The 24,673-nt window shown below is 43.9% G+C and overlaps 3 protein-coding genes across 4 annotated transcripts; 1 reads left to right on the forward strand and 2 right to left on the reverse strand.

Annotated features, from left to right (window-relative positions):
* Positions 1-608: 608 nt before the first annotated feature.
* Positions 609-15,064, reverse strand: LOC114861667 (guanine nucleotide-binding protein G(q) subunit alpha). The gene is made up of 7 exons (XM_029161138.3): positions 13,738-15,064; positions 7,868-8,052; positions 6,132-6,286; positions 5,918-6,046; positions 5,158-5,287; positions 4,310-4,463; positions 609-4,169 (listed from the first exon to the last, which is right to left on the reverse strand). Exons 1-7 carry the CDS (start codon positions 13,871-13,873, stop codon positions 3,979-3,981), a joined length of 1,080 nt encoding a protein of 359 aa, XP_029016971.1. The 5' UTR covers positions 13,874-15,064; the 3' UTR covers positions 609-3,978.
* An 860-nt stretch (positions 15,065-15,924) lies between these two features.
* On the forward strand, positions 15,925-20,305 carry wdr31 (WD repeat domain 31). Of its 2 annotated transcripts, none has more exons than XM_029161140.3 (10): positions 15,925-16,223; positions 16,749-16,820; positions 17,135-17,267; positions 17,481-17,555; positions 17,687-17,831; positions 18,192-18,292; positions 18,457-18,524; positions 18,728-18,869; positions 19,361-19,523; positions 19,611-20,305. In XM_029161140.3, exons 2-10 carry the CDS (start codon positions 16,774-16,776, stop codon positions 19,811-19,813), a joined length of 1,077 nt encoding a protein of 358 aa, XP_029016973.1. In that variant the 5' UTR covers positions 15,925-16,223; positions 16,749-16,773; the 3' UTR covers positions 19,814-20,305. The 2 variants fall into 2 exon arrangements, with proteins under 2 accessions (XP_029016973.1, XP_029016972.1); XM_029161139.3 differs by having other exon boundaries at positions 16,768-16,820.
* Positions 20,306-20,532: 227 nt separating this feature from the next.
* On the reverse strand, positions 20,533-24,618 carry bri3bp (bri3 binding protein). Its single transcript, XM_029161141.3, has 3 exons — positions 24,063-24,618; positions 23,397-23,499; positions 20,533-23,306 (listed from the first exon to the last, which is right to left on the reverse strand). The coding sequence occupies exons 1-3, from the start codon at positions 24,237-24,239 to the stop codon at positions 22,885-22,887; spliced, it is 702 nt and encodes a 233-aa protein (XP_029016974.1). The 5' UTR covers positions 24,240-24,618; the 3' UTR covers positions 20,533-22,884.
* Between the last annotated feature and the right edge of the window lie 55 nt (positions 24,619-24,673).

Consider the following 24,673-nt stretch of genomic DNA (forward strand, 5'->3'; position numbering starts at 1 on the left):
GAGCGTCCTGCGCCCTGCCTTCACGGTGCGGGGCTGGATCCAGCCTTTATTAGTGTGATAATGAAACTGACACCAACACATGGGTCCTTGGTGTGAATGTTGGAGGGCATAGATTAGTTTTAGATTTAATTATGTATATGTAATTCAAAGAAATATCCAATTGTTTTGTGCTATGCTTTGACACACAATGACAAAAACATATACTACTCCTAAATTAAGTACTAATGAATCTACAACTGTGAATTTGTAAAATGTGATGCGTGCAAACGTGTGAATGCTCAACAGCAAGTGTGAAGCGTGTCCCCCGACTGCAACTGTTCACTAACATACACGACTTTGCTTCATTTATGTCAGGAGGAGTCTTCAACAAGACACTAATTAAATACAGTGATAAGTTTCTGTCTCTCTCCTCTTTTGTTTTCTTTTTTTTCTTTTTGTGCATGCAAGATATTTTCTAAATGAGTTATTCTAATGCGCAGCTTCACTCTAATACTGGAGCACAAGCAGTTGAGCTTTATGGTTTATACAACTTCAGCTGAACTGTGACAGATTAAACCCACCTTTTTACAAGTCTACATAAAGTTTAAAAAGAAAAAGCAGAGTCAACGTAGTTTTGAAAAGAAACATGTCACTTCATTCAGAAACATGTTGAAGGAGCGTGAGTTTATGGATACATGAAACATTTTACACAAGTATGATTGGAGATCATCATCATCATCATAACACCGTTTCGAAATTAAAACTTCATATCTTCAGGATTTGGAGGCATAGAAAAACCCAAACGTAGGCCAGCAGAGAAGCAACCAGATGATGAGGCAGCGGAGAGCAGTCCGCTGCGCTGCCCCCCAACACTGCGTGCAATCTGAACAACAGCGAGGCTTCCAACAATGTGTGGCACAAGTCAACACCAGCTGGAGTCTGCTGCTCTCTTAAAGGGAAAATCCAGCCTGAATAGAACCCATATGTGCTGTGAACGTGAACTAATCACCCACAAAGCTCGGGAACAGTCCTTTGCGGCTCGTATTTCTCGGACAAAGTCGCATTAGAATTTGCAGTTTTCCAATGGAATGCACTTTGGAGAACATCAAATGCAGTTTGAAACGTGCAACATAGTACAAGAACGTGCAATAGTGCAACAACACTATTACGTCTCGATGAGATGAGCTCTGTGGACGCGGACGCACAGCCGCTGCTCAGTGAACTGTTTAAACCAGGATTTTCCCTCCAAGTAACAGGAACAGTGTAAATAGCCACTTTACAACAGCAGGGACACGAGTGACTAATCACTGAGAGTCTACAAGGAGGTCACCATCAATACTGACTACAGGTTAGAAGCTACAGTCCAGCTCCAGAACACGTCCCCCGGCAATGAGCAGAATCACATTAACACCATGTTCACATTCAGAGGGATGTCTGACGAGTTGGCCCCGGGTTGATGCCCCCAGCGGGGCATTAACCACGCACAGACCCCCCCGCGTGCAGGATCACAGCCACGTCAGGCAGTGGGACGCGTGATCTAACGCGCCACAACTCAGATCTCTAGACATGAATCTGATGCGACAACGCTACGAAATCAATGTTCTGCTCGCAAATCGATGGCGATGCGCTTGTAATGTCCTGTGTTGATGTCGTGTTCGCTACATGAGCTACGCGTCAAAGCTGTTCCCGGGGCTCCTCCCAGCGCAGAGTACGGGACGGCGCACTAGCTTCACCTCTCAGAGAAACACGGGTGACTTCAGAGGCACAGCTTATTCAGTAAGGCAATATGTACACGTCAACGCTTGTGTGTGTGTGTTCTCCTATGTTGCCGTTTTATAAATAATGCTCTAAATAATACTGTACATTCTGATGACACTGTGGCAATGGAGTAAAAAAAATCAAGACGAGCACCTGGAAATGTACCTTTTCCAATTAGGCCGGATAGTGTGTTTACTACTGGTCAGACACTTAAAACATAGTTGTGGTACATAGAGGCTCATCAGAGGAGGTGTAAAGGGTGATGAGGTCCCATCTATAAACTCAATCACTCAGATTATTTAATTTTCGAGACAAAGCAACATTTACCTGCCGACCCCCATCTTAATCATTTGGTAAATACCAACGTGGGAGGGGCAGACTGTGGTAGACTGGTCTACATTTGGCAATGAATATGGTGAAGCTGTGCATCAATGTCAAATATAAAATAATATAAATCAGTAAGCGTTGTGATTGGAGCCAGTTAAGAGCCACACTGTTACAATTAGCCCTGTGGATTGGATTCAGTCTGCAGTTTTTCACAGAAAAGTCAATTTAACCAAACGGCTGCAGTAAGTACTGGCGTATCGATCCACCCGTCGCTGGGTAATATTCCTCGACGCAGGTCTGAAAGCGGAACGGTGTTCCGTTGCTGACGAATAAAACTGGCGAAACACTAGATTTACATTCTCCTCAAAAAACAAACAAACAAACGGAAATAAAAAACAAACATGTACAGTAAATAACAGATTTTTTTTTCTTCCAAAAATGAATTAGCCATTAGTCAATACAATTACAGATACATGTTTTCAATACCGCACATTCAATCTGCCAAAAAAGTAATGATTACAAAGCCAACGAAGATGCTGCCATATATATATATATAGAGAGAGATGTATGTACAATGATTATAGCATTCATAATTGCACTATGCCTCAATAAATGTAAATTACAGGCTTACGTTCTAGGGAATTGTGACAAAACATACTCAAAGTATCTGGAATAAGGAACTGTAAATCAGAAGTGCCAATCGGAGAGAAGAAGGGCCGACTCTGGCTCAGCCTGAACAGCAACGCCCCACTGTCACAGACCGAGCCCATTCTCCTCCTATGGAACCACAGCGCGGCGCACTGAGCGGACCTGTGGGCTGGAGCCGGGTCGACTGCCGAATACTGAAACGCTGCGAGGCTCAGTCAGTCCCCTCCTTCTACGCTCACCGACCCTGTGCTGCTCCTTCTCATTTCACTCAAGTAATAAATAACCTACAGTGGAGTCTGGTGCTCGGGTTGTTTTGGCATTGGTAATAAACATACATATCACTATAATAAAAAGCTTTAATGTGGCACAGTTGAACAAAATCAATTAACATCATTGTCACGTGAGCGATTACCTTCTCAGCTCCCTTCAGTGACGGTCAGAGGCCCCTGGGCCGCCTCACCGGAACACAAGGCTCAGAAGACGCCGGCTATCTAAACTGTGTGTTAATATGGACGGACGTGACCATTGCTCCACACACCACTGGGGCCCATGTGCTTCCACGGGCACACATGCCTAAGACGTCACGCGGTACCAGAGTTAATGCAACAGTGATAGATTAACAAGAATCATAATGGAATAATTTAAAAATCCCACTTCATGTCTACTCTTCAAGAGATTTGCCAATCGGTCCTTTAAAGGACAAAGGTCTTAATTAGAGATCGGTTACGTCGTTTTCTGTCGGGCGAACAGGTGAACAAATCTTCAGAGTGAACCAACGGCTGAGGAGTGAGTGTGAGAGAGAGGAACGAGACTCTGTTCCTTCTCGTTTATAAAAAGGCCGGAGCGCGGCAGCGCACTGCGTTTGTCGACGGAGCAGACCGACAGACTAAACAAGCCCCAGACCTCGAGTGCACAAAGTAGTTTCGTTCTTCTTGTCAAAAACAAAAAACAAACAAACTTCAAAATGGACCAAGCCTAAAAATGAGGAGCGTTGCTGTACATGTTCAACGGCAAGCCCCTCCCCCACCCCTTAGAATGTCCTGTCCCCTTCCTTATGCTTCAACGCCACCTTAAATAGCAAGATAACATTTACTTTGCTCACCTCCTGGACACCAAGAGATTGAAAAAAAAATGGAAAATAAATTAGTAGTATGTAACCATTAGATTTTTTTCCCCTTGTGTATATGATCCATCTTTTCACAGGCCGCATCAGTCAGTGTGTGTCGACAGCCTCCACCCGGCGGCCCGACGCCGCCCTGATCGGCTCTACACCAGGTTGTACTCCTTTAGGTTGAGCTGCAGGATGGTGTCCTTGACGGCCGCAAAGACAAAGCGGATGTTCTCCGTGTCGGTGGCACAGGTGAAGTGGGAGTAGATGATCTTATCGCTGTCTGGATTCAGGTCCACAAACATCTTCAGGATGAACTCTCGGCCGGCTTGGGCGTCCCTCTGAGGACCTGAAGGGGGGAAATGGAAAGAGCACTTCATCCAAACCATGGCTACTAAATGCTTATTAGCATTGTTATTAGCGGTGTTCAGCACCAAGATACTTGGAGAACGTCTGAACTAGCAGGTGATGGTTCCTGCTCAAACTCACCATCATACTCTGGGAAGTAGTCAACCAGATGAGAGTACATGATCTTCTCCTCCAAGAGGTCCTTCTTGTTGAGGAACAGAATAACGGAGGAGTTCTGGAACCAGGGGTACGTGATTATTGTCCTGAAGAGCGCTTTACTTTCCTCCATCCGGTTCTACAGAGTGTGTTTGTGAGACGATGGGGGTGGGGGCATAAGGAGGGAGGAGAGAGAGAGAGAGAGAGAGAGAGAGAGAGAGGCTTAATCACTTAATTAAACACAGCCTTTCATACTCATTAGGAGCAGATTTTAATAAACGTTTTGCTGCACCAGAGGGAGAGCAGTAAAGATGAGAGAGAAGGGCGGCCGTGTCGCCTTTGAGGGTTTAATTTCTCCCTTGCGCTTGATTTCAGTGTTTAATTGAACCAAACAACCATCCTGAAAGCGAGCCTTAGATGTCACATGGCCACCGCTGCAGCGCGAGACGGAGCATCTCCTGTGTTTTACACGTTAATAAAAAGCAACATCTCAGACAGAGCACAGAGGACGTGCAGCTGGTCACCCATCCACGAGTAGTGGAGGACAAACACACAAGCACACACACGCTCATTAACAAAGTGACACACATGCTATATTCTCCTAAGATGGCGCCCGAGGGGTTTTCAAAACAGCTGGCTGATCATTTCCAAATGCTTTTCAAGAGAACAAGTGGTGGAAGAACAACGATGTGACTTTCATTGTTTTTAAAAACAGAAAAAGAAAAAAAAAAAAAAAAGATTTAAAAATGTGAAACCAAAGCCCCAGAAACAAAGCATTCTGTTTGCTGTGTCACACTGAGCAGCTTGTTCTCAAGAGCGTGTTCATCGTTTACCTCGTTGTCCGACTCCACCAACACTTGGTCGTACTCGCTGAGCGCTACGAGGAACATGATGGATGTGACGTTCTCAAAGCAATGGATCCACTTCCTCCTCTCTGACCTCTGACCTCCCACATCCACCATCCTGTCACAGGCGAGGGAGAAAACGGTCTGAAGAAACAGCTTTAAAGTATGGCATTTGTCTGAAAAAAGCTAATTATTATTACTGCTGTAACTACAGGAATGTGGCAACATGTATAATTCAATATATCGTAATACTGTAAGAAGGGATGTATTGCAACTCTTTAAAACTGTCAATAGATAAAGAATGTGCCACAGTATCCACAACAGTGCCCTCTAGTGGACTAGGATTTAAACACAAAGCAAAAATAAAACAATTTAATATATTAATTATTTAAATAATTAATAACAAATAAATTGATTTAGGGGCGTTGATCATAAGACATAATAATGCAAACGTATGCAACACATCCATACATATATACATGGATTACTATAGTCAGGTAATTTTGTCATTTGTTGTGCGCTGATGCTATATAAATAAAGTGAAGTGAATGCAATGAACATGTCAGACAAAAGGGGAATTCACTACTGAACTTTCTGGAGAATTAAAAGTGAAACTGCATGTTCACAGTGTTGCCTTTATCTTAGTATGTCACAAATCAACTCGGAAAGTAAGATCAGAGCAAGAATAATCTATTATTCCTGCTCAAATTCTGACTAAACCTTGATTAAGCTAGAACACTGATCCCACCTGAATATGACACTCTGCAGGTCAAAGGGGTATTCAATGATGCCTGTGGTCGGGACTCGAACCCTTAACACGTCCTGCTGAGTTGGAAGATAGGCTGGCTCAGCAATCCGATCCAGTGCGTTCAGGTAACTACAGAGGCAGAACCCAAACAATGTTCCAGTATGTGACATAGGGTCCATATATTACCCATTGTGTGCTTCATCGTTCTACTTACTATTTGGTAGAATCTGAGAGTTGGTATTCCCTCCGTCGATCGTAACACTCCTGGATGCCCGGGTCGTTCCACAAGCTCTTGATTGCATCTACGTAAGGATTCCCAAATCCGTTGACCTTTTCTACATCCACCTCTCTTACAATGTTGGCATTACCCTGTTGGAAGGAGTAGGAGGGCCGAGTTAATGGAAAGAGCACCAAACTGATAAACCATTTCCTGTTTGAAAATACCAACAACATAGTGGCTATGCAGCCCTAATTATCACCAGATCATTTCTACTCATATTCTATATCCAGAAACGACACTGCAGCCCCAGGCTTAGCATGGACTTAATATCTGAGGCTCCAGTCCCAGTGGACCTATTAGAAGGGGAAGTTAGGATGCTCCAGATTCCAATTAAAACTCTCCTGTGCCTTACAAGCAGATATCAACACGTGCCTGATCACGGACGCTCTTCCACAAACTGCCTTCATAGTTCAAATCTCACCTAGATGATTGTCTGAAAGCTGCCACTGATTAGTACTGATTAGTATGTGGAACAGTTTACATACTTTTATACATAGTGTGGGCTCGATAGGCCTCTTAGACACTGACAAAAGACAGCGTGAACACGACCAACTGGTTTCATTTTCACTTCCTTTAGAACGCTGCAAACTCCTTTGTTAAAAGGTAATTACTTCCCATTTTAGCCCATTTATGCATGAGCGCACGGGGATGTTGCCCACCTAGTGAAGCGATTTTGTACTGTAATTTGCCTGTGTGCTGCACACATCCCCCCAGTACTTCATCACTAAACTGAATGTCAAATCTCTGAGCGATCACAGAACCCGCATGATAGTCCAGACACTGAACGGCTTCACGTTGAAGGCGCTGATGGAGGAGAGATAAGGAAAGACAGTAGCATTAGCATTTTTACTTAGTGATGTAGTTGTTTTTATTTATTTTTTAAATAGTGGTCAAATAGTTTTGAAATTGCTGGGTTGAAACAGCACATCGGTTTCATTCCTCGTGAGCACGCACTCGTGGGAGAAGTGAAAGCAGGCATGGAGACAAGCAACGGCCTCAGTAGCAGAGCTCCAGGGGGCGAGTGGTCTACAACTGGTAGACAGGTGTTTGGTTATCATGGCCTGCCTGACGACGGGCCTGAGTGTCATGGTTTCAATAAACCCAGAACTGCTTGTTACTCAACAGTATGTTGCATAGTTTAGAAATGCAAAGACACTTATGGAGACATCATATCTCTTCTATAATGAATGGGAGCCAGCTATTTTATGCTATTTAAACACATTAGGTTGGATAGAACCTTTTCACACAAAGCTGTTACACTGACTACTGTATGTCTTAATTCTAACATTCTAATTCTGAGACTAGCTGCTCACAGTACACGATCCTAAAGCTGTGACTACCAACACATGCAAGTGAAGAAAAGTGGGTCAAATTCACTACATGTCTGTCTGCTTGTGTGTAATGTGTATATTGTATATGTACACACGGATACGAGTGCACGGAAGCGAATGAGCAAACAGAAATACGCAGCGAGCGGCGCGGAGCGCTGGATCGAAGGACACAGGAAGTGTCAAAAGGCACAGGAAACTATTATGGACGGCTGCTTCAAATAAGATACACAGCCCTCTAAAAATATACACTGGAACACTGTTGACGCTTCGCAGCGCGTTTCTGCAGTTGGCACTTCACATGTGGAACCGGAAATGGCTCCAGTCCACGGTCTCGCTCACCTTGTTGTGCTCATACTTGTAGGGGATCTTGAGCGTCTCCATGGCGCGGATCATGGCCTGCATGGCCGTGAAGATGTTCTGATACACCAGCTTGGTGAAGCCCCTTTTGTCTTCGTCGGAGTAGCCGGCGCCGTGGATGATCCTCATCTGTTTGATGAACGTGCTCTTCCCACTCTCCCCAGTGCCTGACGAAAGACCACCAGCAAGAGAAAGGGCTGTGAACAGAGTTTCTCTATTTTGTAGACAACACACATGGAAGTAGGTTTTACTAGCAGACATTTTCAACTACATCGTATCAGGCAAATGCTATGTTTCATTTAAAATACTAAAGTCCTTCACAATAAAAAAACTAAAACAAAACAAACAGTCTACATTTGTTTGACAACTTTGAGGGTTAATTATTTCAAAATCATGTGCAGACGGAGACAACGCAGTCGTTAAAAGGTGGGGCTGTTTTTATTTACCTGGCAGCAGGTTAATCCACATATTTTATAACCCAAGTCTCTAAACTTGTAGTAGATGGAAACTAATGTAAAATAAAAGTACTGGTGTAAAGGTACAACATTGTTCTCTAATTTATAGTTTAGTAGGAGAAACATGAAATGGAACCATTCATCAGAAATGTGCCCATGCAATGTTTGACAGTAACTTCCCATCTGTGGGTGCATGTACACAACGTACAGCATGTGCTCACTCACTAATGTGCCTAGTCATCCATAAGCGCCTGGCGATGGGTGCAGACTTTCCTCTGGGCCTGGTGACAGCCCGAACACTCGCTCCTCTCCTCTGTGTGGTGACAGAACTACTTGGGTGTGAAGTTTTTGTCTGGTTCATTGAGAGTCTTGGCAGAGCAACTCCAAGAGTCTAACTTCACCCCACTAGTAACGCTTTAATAACTTGGACAGGAGCGACTGAGTGAGTGTGTGACCAGGATGCGAAGTTATAGAAGTGAGGACCTGCTTTAATAACTCATCCACATACTGTATACGCCATCTCTGCTACATGCTAATGCTACAAACACTGTTGTGTTCACATTGTTGCAGCAGTGGGTGCCTTGAACTCGTTTTTCACCCACGCACACGCGCTCTGTCCACCTATAATTAACCATTACATTAACCCCTGTGACAAGTAGCAGTTCTGCTTTTGCTACAGGGCGCAGAAGGGTGTTGGGAAAGATTCGATGCCTCACGGCCCACATCCTACATTTAGACCCATTCATTGGGGCAGTGACTAATCTCCAAGACGTAAGTTGAGTGTGTCGCTTGGTTGTGAATTCACACACAACACAGAAAATGGGGACCAGACAAACAGCAAAACTCCATCTGAGTCTTAATGGGTCTTCACTGTTAAGGACAACCAGAGATAATGGCCATTAGAGGCAGCTTAGTCACTTTTCAAACCGATGCAGTGACCCCGCATTAACCCGGGTTTGAGGTTGGTGTCAATTGATCGACATTATGTCTGAGGCGAGAGCTGCTCGAGTCCCATGTCCGGAAGCCAAGCAATCGAGTCAGGCAGTCAGAACAACCAACTCAGGGTGATCTGCCTGTGAGTGGTGCACTCATTTACTCAAACAAAACTTTGCCATCACAAAGTCTTGGCAAAGTCACAGCCCCTGAATGTACCATCACAGAGACGACAGCAGACTTTTTAAGTGAAATAAAAGCTGCCAATGTGGTGTTTGAACATCGTGGTAAAAAATGCATGAGGAAATGAATCCAGTGCCAAGAGCTTAGCAGCGCCTCAAGGTGAGTTAACGTTCAGAGCAGAGGAGGGACCGTATTCACTTTTACAAATCCATTAGTCTCAACTGCAATGGGCTTCACCATCTACCGGCCTTAATGCCCGAGCAGCGGTCGGATCTGGGAGGCACATTAGACTCTGATTCCCGGACCTTCTCTCCCACAGTCAAGTCGAACACCAAGTGTAAACGCTACAGTAAGCACTTGAATAAACTTCAAGCTTACAACTTGTTTAAGTTGCTGCATCCAAGCAGTATTGAGCCATGAACCTGTGGTTTGGGCCACTGCTGACCAACCGGTAAAAGCCTCGCTTTCGAACCAAGCCCTGCGTGATCCATTAGAGAGGAGATCAAACTTCTGGAAGACGGATTTGGTTTGTCGCTTCTACAGAAGAAACTCACTATGGTCCAGCTCAGTGTCCGTAGCAGGCGGTCTAAAGCCAGCGAATGTGAGATGAACACAGGCAGAGATGTGACTGCATGTACATATACATGTACATCAGCTGCTGTAACGAGAGGTTTCCGTTGGCTGCATTGATACAAGAATCATCAAACATCTTTATTACTTTCTCTCACTGTTACAACCACTTTGTTGTTAGAAGCTTGTTAAAATTTACAGTGGACTTAATTCAGTTGAAGCCTTGATGTTGTTCTCTCAGTTTCAGAATAGTTTCACAAGTGAAACACAAACTACTTTTATGTTCAGCTGTGCAAAGCTCCAGTTTAACTTTAAGTGCTTTTTCATTTTATACGATAAAACACTCAGCATTTTAAAGACATTCTGTTCCTCCATGTACTTGTACACACATGTATATTGGAGTGTAAAAGAGGGCAGGTTTCATGAATTAGGTCCAATGGTCTCACAGGGTTTGGAGCTGGGCTGTGCCACTTTGGTAATTGAGCAATTTTCAATTAATTTGGCAGATGGAGAACGGCCTGATAATTATTAACCCCTATGATTTCTAAACGGATGTTTTGTGACCTAAATGCTCAAGACATTGAAGGTACATTTACACAGCGCCCATAGAAGTAGAATCATAGCAAGTGAACTTAACCAGTTATCTATGGTTTCTTGGAATTTAGGCATCCAATCCAAGACACATTGGTACTTGGTTTGTTTTTGCAAATTGCTTCTCGGATTTGTTTCCCAGAAAACCTAAATCTATTCAGTTCATTATCATACACACAAAAAATAAAATAAAATCCTTAATTTTCCTTTACGAAAGCTAACAAATATTTACTATTTTTCTCCTAAGTGAAACATGATATTGAGAACAGCTGCTCGGTCATTTTCTTTTAAAGGACTTAACGAATAATTGGCTAATGATCCCCCCTTACAAAATGTAACCCAATTAGTTCACAGCGGCCTTCACAGAGGTAACCCCAACCCTAAACACGTTTGGCTACTGCAGGCACTTAAAAAAATCATCATCATATGAAGTCAACTAAGTCACTCTGAGGCCTGCACATGGGATGTTCCAGTGGTTTCACTATGACTAATGAATGTTTCCCAGTCAGGAAAACATTTGTAGCTACAAGTACTGTATCACGAGCCGCACAAAGATCAAACAAACATGGACGTCAAACAAAAGACAGGACTGTGGTTGGTGGATAATTGGACAAGGCTGATTCTGGAGTAACAGCATCCTTTAACACCAGCACAGCAGCGTTACTGGACCCAAATGATACGAGGCCCAACAAAACAAGAACGTCCTCTTCTGGACAAAACCAACTCCTCAACAAAACCAACCAACAACCACGTCTCAGATTCTCTCCGACAAGACAAATATACATCATTTACAGCTCAATGACCCACTTTATCTCAAGTAACAGCAATAATACTTCCATAACAGCTTGAAGCTAAAGCCTTTGGAACCCTTTATCTCGACTATTCCTACGAGAGGCTTGGAGTTCACCACCAACTCTTTCGCTGCTCACTGTAGCAGCCACGCCTGGTTTTGGCGAGATCCCACTGATAGTGAATAAAGGATTTAATGTCTTACTATTGACTTATTACAGTTTTCTGCCTGGCGCTAGAACAAAGAGCAGCATCTGAGTGTGTTGAGGGAAGTTGGTGGTCTATTTAAAATCCTGACTCCAGCCAGTCATAGGCAGCATTACTTCATAATCGTTCACGTGTTTTAGACTTAGCTGTATTTTCTTAGCTACTACTAGGCTGATTCAGTTAAATGAGCATTAACTCAAGTGCATCTTCTTTCCTAGTCTACGGAGCCCCTGTGGACACGACACGCACCAAAAGGACGGATTACAACATTGCACCACTGTGTAAACTTGCTCATTTGCTGCGTTTCCACTTACACGTTCCCCGACGAAACAAAACAATTAGTGGCTCCGAGAGATTGTGTGTGAAGCTTAAGAGCAGAGATGACTGTGAAAACTCAACTGATTGGCATTTGGAACAACTGAAAAAAAAAACCCTCACTATAATAAACCTGGAGGATTCTGTGCTCCAATCCCATAAGGCATTAAGCAGTTACTGTGTCTGAAAAACCACTGCATGTTGGTTAATGGAGTCCTATTGCGCGCACACACAATGTAGGGGGGGGGGGTATACAGCAATAAACCAGCACGGCACCTGTGCTTGGGCTACAGCGCTCCGAAGCTCTTTTTGCTCGACTTGAGCGTTTCTTCTCGTCCAGGAGGTCAGTGAGGTCTGTTCTGGTCTAATGTCGACCATTTTCATATCATATTTCCTATTTAGACTCTGGTTAGCATCCGTCCATGGCCCATTACGTCACTTCTACAAAACACATGGAGGCACACAGAAGGCTGCAGATTTATACCTTGGTCCATAAACGTGTATGTATGCATTAGTATTAAGTAACTCTGAGCTTTTTCACTGCACACACACATACTCACATACATTATAGATTTATGGCTTTCCAACGGTTTCTGTGCCATAAAAAATCCCACATAATGAACAATGGAATAGATGTTATCACTCATCAGAGGTGAGCTACTAAACTACTCTGAATCATCTCACATACAGGTGGATCAGCAGCTTCTAGACAAAAATAAAGGCAGAACATGATTCATAGTCAGAAGTATGCTGGTTAGCCCATCCAATACAACAGCACTGGCTACTACACAAGTAAAGGATCATAGCCTCTTATACAAATCATTCTCAATTACCATGTTTCCGCCTTGTGCGTTTGCATAATGAGAAAACTGTTCAGTATTAACTGAGATTAAGGCGCAAAAACACAATTATTTGTTCACAGTAAACAAACAAGGCTGGAGTCAAGTCCGGTGAAGGACTTTTCACCCTCAGCCCCCTTTAAACAACACTCTGGAGGCAAAACCAGCGTCCGAGGCTGCCACCCCTCATAAACGTTCTGAGGAACTGAGCGAAGGAAGCAACGGCAGGAAGAGAGGCTTCTGGCACCACTCTCCACAACCACAGTCATCACGTCTAATGGGCTGAAATCTAATTAAAAAAAATGGGATGGTGAGTAGACGAATTGTTTTCCTCGTATTTCTCCAGTATGACTAATACTTCTGGACAAGACTGACAAACTGCATTTCATTAGCCCAGCTACCAGTAATATTACTACAGCTCCTAAATGTTATGGTGACTAGTGAATACTAAGTAAAGGACAAATCCGACCCAATTCCGATTGTTCACGAGTATGAATGGTGCATTTACTGACACACGCCTCTATGCATTACAGAGGAGCACGCGCTCAACCTTGCTCCATAGACGGACACCTGTCTCGTAATCATTACCAGAGTCTACCTGCTCCCAATAAAGCGCTAGACTTTGGCCCAGGCCCGGACGGGACCCGCAGGCCCGGCTGCACGGGTCGCCGCGAGGCTGAAGTGAAAGCATGGGAAAGGTGAGGTGAGGTAGGTGGCTGGCGCGCGCGCGCGCGCGTTTCCTCGATGCGAACCACGCGCAGTTATATTCAAATCGGGCGGTTTGCCGTGGCGCTGCCGCCGCGGACACGCACAATCTGTGCACCCGACTCGCGTGAACACCCTGATATTTTCACCCGCTCAGGTGGGATGACCCCCCGCCTCCCCCTTCCTCCCCCCTCTAAATAAGGGGCTCCTGCTGAGAGGAATTTGGGCTTCCCAGCGCTCACCCACTCCCCCCCCCCCGTCTTACCGAGAAGCAACAGTTTCAGCTCCCGGCGTGCGTCCCTCTTGTCCCGGCGGAGCTGCCTCTCGATCTCGTCGTTGATCCGCCTGGCTTCCTTCGCCTCCTCGCTGAGGCAACACGCCATTATGGATTCCAGGGTCATTCTCGCTCCCTTTTCTTCCTTTCCCCGTTTAACACGCGCGCGTCTCCTCCACCCCCTCTTACTGATTCATCCAGATTTCCAGGTTCGCCAGAGCAGAGGGGGGAAAAAAAACACCGAGGCCCGCGAATGCCAGGCGCCGTCCTCGCACGGGCCTACGCGTGGCGAAACAGCGCGTGGACGTCCTCGCGACGAGCCGAACCGCGCACAGAGGAAATTTAGATATTTGACAAATTATTGACCCCCCTCCCCCCGTTTCGTTTCGCTTCGCTTTCGGGGCCTCGCGACAGCTTCGGCAAATTACAGAGTCCGGGGCGGTTCGACTTGAATATCTGTGCGACCTTAATTGTGATCAGCTTTTCCTGCTCCGTATGATCAACAGATCCTTTTAAGACACATCCCGCGCGCCGCTCCGTGGGCTCTCGTTAAGCGTTGACATCCGTCCGCGTCTCGTCGAACTCTCCCCTGCTCGTCTTTTTAAATGCGCGAACCTCCTCGTTGTGCTTCAAGTTATCGTCCGCGGACGAGAGAGAAACGCGTGAATCGAGCTGTCCGTTTATTTTCCAATGGCTCGGCTCCCGGGCGTGGTAAGGCAGAATATGGCGGACTTTCACTCCCATCCGCTAGGCTTGGATACAGTACAGTTATCTCTGCCAGTGTCTGCTCAAAAAACCGAGAAAGCCACGCATAACATAGCATTTCAGTTCGGGGGATCTCGACGCCGCGACGTAAATATGTCCAGGTGCGTCCGGAAAGGCGTAAGAGTCCTCGGGTCCGGAGCCGGGTGAGAAGAAAGGAAGGAATAGACGCCGTGTTGCTGCCGTCCCCCCCTCTTCACCTCCACAGCCAATCTTCTCCTTTTCCTCAATCAATTCTCTTCGTGTATTTTTATTACAGAGGCCATCCACTCCTCCGCTGGCAGGGTGACGTCGGCCTCCCATCGACTGGTCGGGGGTGGGAGAGGGAGGGAGAAGGGGGGGAGTCACGTCAATCCTACGCCACACAAAGTGTTCTACGCTCCAACCTGTGGAACGGAGAACGTGCACGAGCGGACAAGCTGAAGTGGGGAACGTGGTAGAAGTCCCGACTTTGTGGGAGAAAGTCCTTTAAAGGCATTTAAAGAAATGTGTGAAGTTGCTTTTAGTTCTGTTTTCTTTGTATCTATTTTTCAAGTAAAGCAGTTATTACTTTTCCACTTGTGTATATTTTATTACTTATTTAATTGCCTTGTTTTATGTACAGCTCACCTAGTCGATAAACACAAAAACATGTTGTTAGTCATATTATTCCAAGAATAGCATGACATAGGTGGATAGATGGATGTTTGAGATATCACATGTTCACAGTTGGTCCATTATGATCATCTACGTGTGTTAGTATGTGAATATGCTGGTTAGGCCATAATATCAAGTCTGATGCAAGTATGTATCAAGTATGTGTGTGTGTGTGGTCAGCATTAGGTTGCAATAGAAAGACAGAATTTAGACCATTTCATGAAGGTAAGTCAGCTCATAAGGTTGAAGTCTTGTCAGTGCCAGAACAAAGCTACAAATTGTTAAATGGATCAAGTAGAATGAATGTTAGCTCTCCAGGGACCTGTGCGAGTCCCAGATTTGGAGCTCGGGGAGTGATTCAGCCCCTGTATGTAATGAAGGTCAACCAAGCAACTCCCTTGACAGAAGAGCAGCCACAGGTCAGAAACCGTTTAACCTTCGCTATATTCAGCAGACAAAGTGCATAGCTCTGTCACTACAATGGAACCAATTACATGCAAAGGTGTGATGATATAAAAACATCCTGTTTTGCTTAAAATATGTTCAATAAATAATATGTGTAAATGTCAAACTGGGTTAAGGATAGAATATTTTAAGTAAGCATTTTTAATGTTTATCCAACAGGCCTTGGTATAAATATACATAACAACTGCCATATTAGCGCATTTTAAAGACTGCAAATATTACAAGATGAGAATTTACTTCATCAACAAACAAGGACATTCATATCAATAAAGCAGACTTTTACTTTGTAACAGACAGTTTTCAAGTACTTCCGCTTCCGTGTCACGTGACATCATCCTTACCTAGAAACGAGAAAGCGTCGCTCCGTGGTCGCTACGGACGGGGGGGATGAGCATGTTGTAGTTAAGAGGCAGATTTCGTGGACGTGTGCCGCACACTGTGATGGCAGACTCTGGAAAATACCCGTGCGTCGTCTGGACAACGACATTTCCACATTTTAACAAGCGTCTTCGCCCGCTGTCGTGCTCGCGCGTTGACCTAGCTCTGTTGGCATGAAAGGCAAAGATTGTTTAGCATCCTAGCGAGTCAGTTAGCCACCCATCTGCCCGTGACAGGTAAGGAACGCTGCCGCACGTCCCCACGCGGGTGCGACTCGTCATTTTTTTCTCTCTTTCCATTTAAACCTTGTTGTTACACAATCACTGCCAGCACAGCTCATAGCAGGTGTTTTCGAGTGACTCGTTAATTCGCTGCGACAGTAATGATGTGGCTCTAATAGGATTTGAGCGCTCTCCTTCCTGTCGCTGGTCGCCGGAATAACGAAGGAGGAGCTTATCTGTGCTGCTGTGTGAAATGTGTCTCACTTTGTCTTAGTGTCTCTTATCTATGCAATATTTATTTTAGTGTATAAGCATGTATTAGTAGTATTTGTAATTGGATACAATCCAGTGTAATCAAGTACATTGTACACAATTTACCTATTGAACACTTACATATTGAACTTCACTTAATTTGGATGGTTCCATTAGTGTTTGAGCTGTTCTCCCTCATCACCGCCACTCACAGCGGTTGTAAAGTCTGTCCAACCATGATTTGTGTTGTGCAGTGGTGCAGTTTGCTTCTGTTTTCCCTGACATTAGTGTGGCTGCATGCTCCTAGGCTGACATGGGCAAACTACAGAGCAAGTTTCGCAAGAGGTCTGAGCTCTACAGGTGAGACGGGGTTCACAGGGTACCACTGAAACAGCTTCTGTCTTACTATTAGCGCAACGTTCCAATTATAATTTGGATTTTAATAAAAAAATTAAACTGAAGGCGATGGGAATTTTGAAATAACTTTTATAGCCACAGTTCATTACAGTGTGTGCACTGTAAGTGTAGTATGATACTACAGTATATCTGAAATAAATTATTTTTGCTGCTATATTGACACAACCATTTCTTGTATCTGATATTATTTAAAAAAAAAAACAATGCCTGTGTATGTTTTGGTTGTGTCCTCTTCCTTACTGTTATTTCCTATACAGAGCATCTCAGGGGGAAAAGCCAGACAATACCTTTGACAGTCAAGTGGTTCAGTATGAACCTGCACATCAAGGATCTATCAACACTGTCACAAATCTCAGTCCAGACTTGTGTGTTTCTGGTGGGAGTGACCAGGTAACAATGCTACTACTTATTGTTTGTCACACTGCAAAACCTTTCAGCTGGTCATTAAGGCTAGCAATGGTTTTAAAAAAGTCGCTTTCTGATTGTGTTCTTATATTTAAGAACACAAGATACACCTGTTAGACAATGAATGACGATGTACATAAGCATATACAGCAGCCAGTGTCTGCATGAGTAAATGTACTATATGTTGATCTGCCTAAGGCTGTGGTGGTGTATGACTGGAAACAAGGCCGGATGTGTCAGTCCTTCCAGGGTCACAACCGTGAGGTTACCAAGGTACAATCTATGTTATATGAGCATTAGTGAAGGTGCTGTGCTGTTCAGTGATGTCACACATTTTGCATTTGTATCCTCCTTACCACACCCAACCTTGTCTGCTGTTAATTCTGCCTCCATCTATCTGCCAGGTGCTGTGTTTTCCAGGTAGTACATGGATTTTTAGTGCCTCACGAGACAAGACTGTTCTGATGTGGGACTTAAACCAGGGGGATGAACCTATTCAGGAATTTTGTGGTCATGAGTTGGTGGTCAACGGACTAGCCATCAGCCCTGGTATTGTAACTTTTTTATTACTTAAGATAAAATTGCCAGTCTGCAATTTGTAGTATGTCAGCATTCCTCATAAAGTCCGATAATAAAAAATAATGTAGAAGGTATAAATAATGTATGTGCGGAACTAATCAAGATGCTGCTAGAGTAGATTAAGTAATACAGTGCAGTACAGTCTTCCACATGTCCCATATGCAAGTTCGGATATGTCTTTCATTATGATCAACTTCCACAGGGTAATTTGTTATTTCTCTCAAGTGTTGTAACTGCTAAAAGAACTAGTATTAGTAGCTCCAATATTCTGTGGTTCAGTCTTTTGATCTTCACTGTATACATGAAAACTGTTTTGATTGTTGTTTTTAGATGGGAGAAAGCTGTGCACCGGTTCTCGGGACAACTGGATGTGCCGGTGGGATATAGAATCAGCAAAATGTGAACAGAGACACAACATCTCCAGAAACCTGGTGAGGGCTTTGGTGCACACAGCGTTGTAGTGAGAACTATTTCAAGCTTCCACTTGCCTCAAGAAAATAAAGTGAATTGATGAGCCATTCTGTCTGACCTTTACTTTATGAGTTCATGCCCTGCAGGGTTTCAGTGTCTCTGCTTCCCTCTCTTCCCTGTCCAGGTGACCCATGTGTGTTGGGTGCCAGGCAGCTCTTCTATAGTCCAGACCTCTGAGGATAAGACCATAAGGTACAGAAACATTTCCTGCAGCAACTCTATTAGCGTAGATGCTCATGTGCCATCTGCAGCACAGTAAGGCAATTGCAATTCAGTAAAAACTCTTTTTTTTGCATTCTGTTATGTGAATTATGATGATTTGATAATTTGGTAATATGTACAACGATCATACTGTAACCTTTTCTACCATAATGTGTGGTTGTGTATCTGAATAGAGTGTGGGACAGTCGTACATGGCAGGTGACCAATACTTTTCCGGCAAAGCAATACATCCAGACCCACTGTGACGTCTCTCCAAATGGAAACTACTTGGTGTCCAGCAGCAACGGCTTTGGAGGGCAGGGCTGTGAATCCACGGTGAGGCCAGTGGATGTGTCCGTGGGTTCTGGGTGATGGGAAGAGTTGAGTTTTGCAGTAGTTTACTCATGAACTTGGTTTGTGGTAGAAGTGGGTACCGGACAGTCTCTAATTGACTTTACCAAAATGTTTTGTGGCTGTGTCAGTGGACTGAGGCTGAAGTGCAGGAGCTACTCTGTAAATACCAGTTGTTTTTCATTCCTCTAATTAGACGCTGCCCTTGCGTAAATGGTTTTTATTGCTTCTCTTGTGGTGTTTGACATGGAGGAGTTTTATGCTCAATGAGTGTCTCCTGACACATTATTCATTTTTAGTTTGTTTTAGGTGAAACATGCTTCTCTTTGTATATGTCTTTAATAAACAAGTACATTGGAATATTGATTCATGACTTTCGGTAACTCTGTCTCCTCTGTGTTCACAAACCTTTGTAGATATTTTTTATTCTTTTGACACTGTCATTTGTTCTCACTGGCTTTGTGTCTGTGTTCTAGCTGTGGGATCTGCGTCAGCCGGGCTGTAAGGTTGTTGAGTACAGAGGTCATCTCCAAACCACAGCTTGCTGTATGTTCCTGCCTACCCCTCCTGGTGGCACAGCTCGGGTAGCGACATCTTCTCATGACAGCTCCATGAAAATCTGGGACCAAAACACAGCAGGTGACAAACCCAATCATAACACAGTATGAATTTGTCCTGGTGTCACTCACACTGCTCTAAGTCTGTCTTTTGCCATCTTCTGTTTAGTTTGTTTAGGGACATTGTCTCTGGATGGTGCTGGACCACTAGTTTCCCTGGCTCCAACTGACTCCACCAACTTGCTTTGTGCCAGCTTCAACACTGGCCTCCACCATATCCAGGTGGGACAAGGATCAAACCAGGCTCAGGTTTCTGGTGCAGGTTCTGGTGGAACAGGTTCCCTGGACATTAGAATTGTGGCACGTTTCTAATAGCTCAGTAAAACCTCGTATTCCTACCTGTGAACATCCAGTGGCTCCCTGAGCAGTGTCACTGGATAAAGACAATATTTAGTTTTTTTACATTTTAGATATTTATGCTTTATTAGACTGCCATACAATGAAGAATGACAAAAGATTTCTAGATACTTAGAAGGTCAGACTTGAAGTCCCATTTGTCAGAACATGTAATAGCCCTTGATTCCTGCACTGTAGCTTTAACCTCAAGTATTGGACCAAATGAAGAGTTGTTCTTTTCATGTAGATTTGAGTTATTACAGGTTGTTGAAGACTCTTAAATCTTGAACAAAAGTTGATAGTTGGTGTTATGTGCTGATATTCAGTATATTTCAAACTGAAAATGACTATGCAAAACAGAATAATAATTTTTTGATATAATATTGTATAGAGTAATAAAAAAGGAGACTAAAGATGTTTAGCAAATATGAACCAAATAAAGCTACACTGTGACCTGTCAACATAAAAGCAGTTCATTAGACCTGTCATTGCCTTGTGTGTGTATGGTGCTACCCAGAAAAGTATCACCTACTCAATTCACATTTCATTTCAACAACCCTGTAAATAATGACTATGGTGTATGAAGATATTTACCTACCTAGTCTATTTATTACTACGTAAAGATACACTGTGACATTTACAGTGAAATCCAATCTGCACTGAATGATAAATTAATCAAAGTTTAACACTTTCAGTCATACTCTGGAGTTTAATTTATTCAAATCTGGACCTCGTTTTCACTCCCTGACACACTCCCACAAAGTAGACATCAGCAGGCAGGCAACACTCTGACGGTGGCCACATCATTGAAGTACAGAAATATCAAGTTGAAAAGGTCTAAAAACATGAAATGAAATTAAAAAACAATCTAGTCTAAACCTGACAGTTACAAATAATGCCTTAGATGAACAAAAACACAAATCATTGGCACAGCAGATTATAAAAGGCAGGCTACATGGAGCACAAGGAATAAGTAGAATACAGTACGATAAATGAACGGAATCACAAATCATTCAAGACACTTCACAGAGAATAAATAAGCTGGATGAAGCATTCAACACTTGAAGATGACACCAGGACTGACATCCTTCAAGTGTGAACAAGTGATACGAATACAATAGCAACTGTGAGTATACAGTGTATCATCAGATGAGAGAAGAAAGCCAAAGCTGCCTCTTGCAGCCTTTGGGGTTTTTCCAGCATTTATTTCTTATAAACAATGTTGTTGTGCTAGGAAGAAGAAAAAAAAAACACTGGGAGGAAACTATTTCAAGATTCTCATCTCAACAGTTGCACATCTGGTTCTTTTGAAATACAATATTCTTGACCAACTGAAGTACATGAGCTTTTGTTTGTAATCACATATACATAACAAACAGGCGCCTTAGTGACTTATCCATCAGCAAATGGAGAAAACCCATCCTTCAATAACAAACATGATTAGTACCTTTTACCTAACTACATAAATTCACACATGCTGCCCTTAGTAAAACAAACAGCTCACTGGACGAAGGCTGTTGGAGTACACACTAAAGGACATCAGCTTTTAAGATTTGCCTTCTTAGGATAAAGTGTGTGTCTGGTTTAGTCTTGTAATGTAAAACAGCACTGATAAGTGCAATAATTTGGTCTATACACCACAAAAATCAGTGCAAACATTAAATTTAGGATAAAAAAAACACAAAACAAATCTAACTTCACTTACTTCTGGCTAATTCATCACATCATACATCACATTGTGGAAGAGTTCCTTACCTTAATCAACATGTATATAAAACAGTGCATGCAAGAACGAGGCCAGATTGTTTAACGGTATATGGGGGGTTTCTACTGCAGGGGACAAATGACGAGTGTGTGCAAAAATAACATCTGTGACATTAAGACAACCTCTTTAAATAAAATGCACCAGGCCTTTGTTTCAAAATAAAAAAAGTGGATTGCAAGTCTGCTCAATATCAACACAGGCAAGTAAGGAACAGGTAGCGTCCCTCTGTTTACCTTCCTTTCACCAGGAGACCACTGTTATACACTTATCAGTGTGTAAATGTGTTGTTTGGCTTCAGTAGTGTCAAGAGTCTGTTGCAAGCAGATGAAGACAAGCAATAAAACAAATCGTGGCAGAAAATTATAAAACACAACTGAAAGAGACAAGAAATATGTCAACTGTGTCTAAAGTACTGCTTTTAAGCCAATTTATGTGCAATCAATACTAATATTACTGCTAAAAGGCATTAGCAAACTGTATTCTGTTCTAGAACGTGTGTCTGGGTGCTCTATGGTGAATAATGGAAAACTCACCAAAACAATATGATCATATATCCAATTTGATACATGTGGTGGTTAAGTCCCTGAGCTACTGTTGCCTGTCTGCTTTCTCTTCTAATTGGAGGGTGACTTTTAACTACAGTACTCTTCCATTTCACAAACTGGATGCACGCTGACACATTTGTGCACATGGGTGCACCTGTCCATGCTCTCATACACAAACACACACACACACAAAGAAAAAGAGGTCCCGATGGAAAGCTGTTCTCACTATGGAATGGATTTCTGATGGAACTACATAGTTTCAACATATTGAAGGAAAATGGATGAATGAATAAATAAAAAAATACAATGGATGACTTGATTCTTACGTATCAGAAATACAATGATGGTACCAGTCCCCTGCATCAGATGCTAACAACCAGGTTAAGCATTTACCAAACACCACTTATTCAGTTCCTCCGGAGGTGTACAGTTAAACCATCTTACAAAAAAAAAATCCGACATCTCTCCTCACGTCTGTAATAAAAACATTTCAAAAAGTCAAAAAAAAAAAAGAAATTTTTGCTTATGCTCTTCAGTGTGGATAACTGTCCGCACTAAGGGCATTTAGGTATCTTGTAACTAAAATTAACCGTTGCTGTTAAAATACGGTTTGTGCCCCAATCTTACGATAATGTTGTAAATATGCAGCGGCTGAGATGCTGCAGATGTGCACAGGAAAACAGCATTCTGGCAGCAAATGGACCCCAACAACCCCCCCCCCCCACTACCACTAAAGTCTACTGCTCCCCGCTACGTTCCAGGCCATCTATGACGCGGCTCAACCTGATGTTGAGCAGCCTGATCTGAGTGTCCAGGTGGTCAATTTTCTCCTCTAGTGACCCTGCCCCGCCTCCACGACGCCAGTACGCTCCCACGGGCCCCGTCATGAAGTACACCGCCATGATGAAGCACAGGGGCAGCACGGCGCGCTCCGGGTCGCCCTCGAACTTTTGCAGAATGTAGAGGCATGACAGGGCGAACAGCGTGACCCGTGCTAGCCAGAAGAAGCGGCCAAAGACCGCGTGCAGCAGGTAGAAGAAAGCCCCCAGGAACATGGAGAGGAACCAGTAGGCCAGAAGTACCGCAGCGACCAGGAGCAGAGCACGCGCTGGAGAGTTGGTGAGAGACGTGGGGCTGAAGTAGTGGGTGAGGTTCAAGGCTAGAAGGAGGGACAACAGAACATTAACATCATGTTGATGCTTAGAAAAGCTGCTTTACTGTGTCCAACTGTCAACATTGAAGGACTTACAGTCGATGCCCATCACATCCAGTAGATCGGACCAGATCTTCCAGATTGTATCCAGCAGAGAGTCCACTCCATGGACAAACCGCTCCGTCGTTTTGGAGAAAAACTGTGAAATCCATTGAGAAAGTGGTTAATACACAGACAGGCTACTGTGAACATGTGGAAACATGTGGAACCCATAGTGACATAACGGGACATGTACACGGAAGTATCACACACTTTGTAATGTTCATATAAGACGATACGATTACAATTTAATATTTAAAAAGGCTGAACATTGATCACGTTGGCGGAAACTCCGCTAATGTACATTTCAAACAGCAGGAACTGCTGCTCGACCAATGAGGCCACGCCAGCAAACGTGAACCTTTATGATCAGTTAAGTCGAGCAGGAACAAAACGCCGCCGTGGCCTGGAGCACCTGGAGAACGTGCAGGCGTCAAGGGGGGATGGGACGCACACCTGCACGAATGCGTTAAATTTGTGCATCACCTTCACGAGACTGATTCAATTATGGGACAGTGGCTGTTTTTTTCAAAATGGCATCCTTCTAACTGCTGCCCGGCCCCGGGCGCGCTTCTCTCCCGTTCCCCAAGCTGCGCTGCTGCTTCCAGCCCGCCGCCGGAGCAACGCGCGCCGCTACCGGGAGAACCCAGGCCCCGCACTGACCTTGTACAACCCTCTGATGTTCTCTTCGCCGAAAACGCTGCTCAGAGTCTGGTAGATGCCGTTAGCTGCCCGCCGGAAGCTGTTCTGGTTGCTGGTCCTGCTCCTGCCCGCGTCGGCCGTGCACAGCAGAGACGCGGAAAGCACCAAGAACACGACAAAGAACCTGGATCCCTTCATAGCGCAAAGAAGCCCGGAGACGTGAAGCAGAGGGGCTTTTTTTTTCAAATAAATGAGCTAGCTAACTGCCTTCAGTGACACCTCGGTAGGAGGTGATAGCCGCTGACTGACTGCGATGGGGGGGGCGAGCTCCTGTGTTGCCTTCAAGAAACCTCGTAAATACATGCTAACATGTAAAGACGGGGACTTTTTCACAGCTTACCTTCTATAAATTAATATAGGACCGCTAATACATAATGCAAATAATTGTTACTGGAATTAATACATAAATAAATATGCAAATGTGATCTATGACGTACCACAGAGAAACGTTCCGTGTGCAACGTCTCTCAATATGTCTAATTAACCGTGAAGGCAGCAGATTTCTTCTCGTCAATTGAGGGCAGATCAGATCCTTCTGAGGATCGCTGCTGCCCTCCACTGGTCAAATAAAC

This window comes from Betta splendens, chromosome 9 (genome assembly GCF_900634795.4).
Source record: "Betta splendens chromosome 9, fBetSpl5.4, whole genome shotgun sequence".
NCBI lineage: Eukaryota > Metazoa > Chordata > Actinopteri > Anabantiformes > Osphronemidae > Betta > Betta splendens.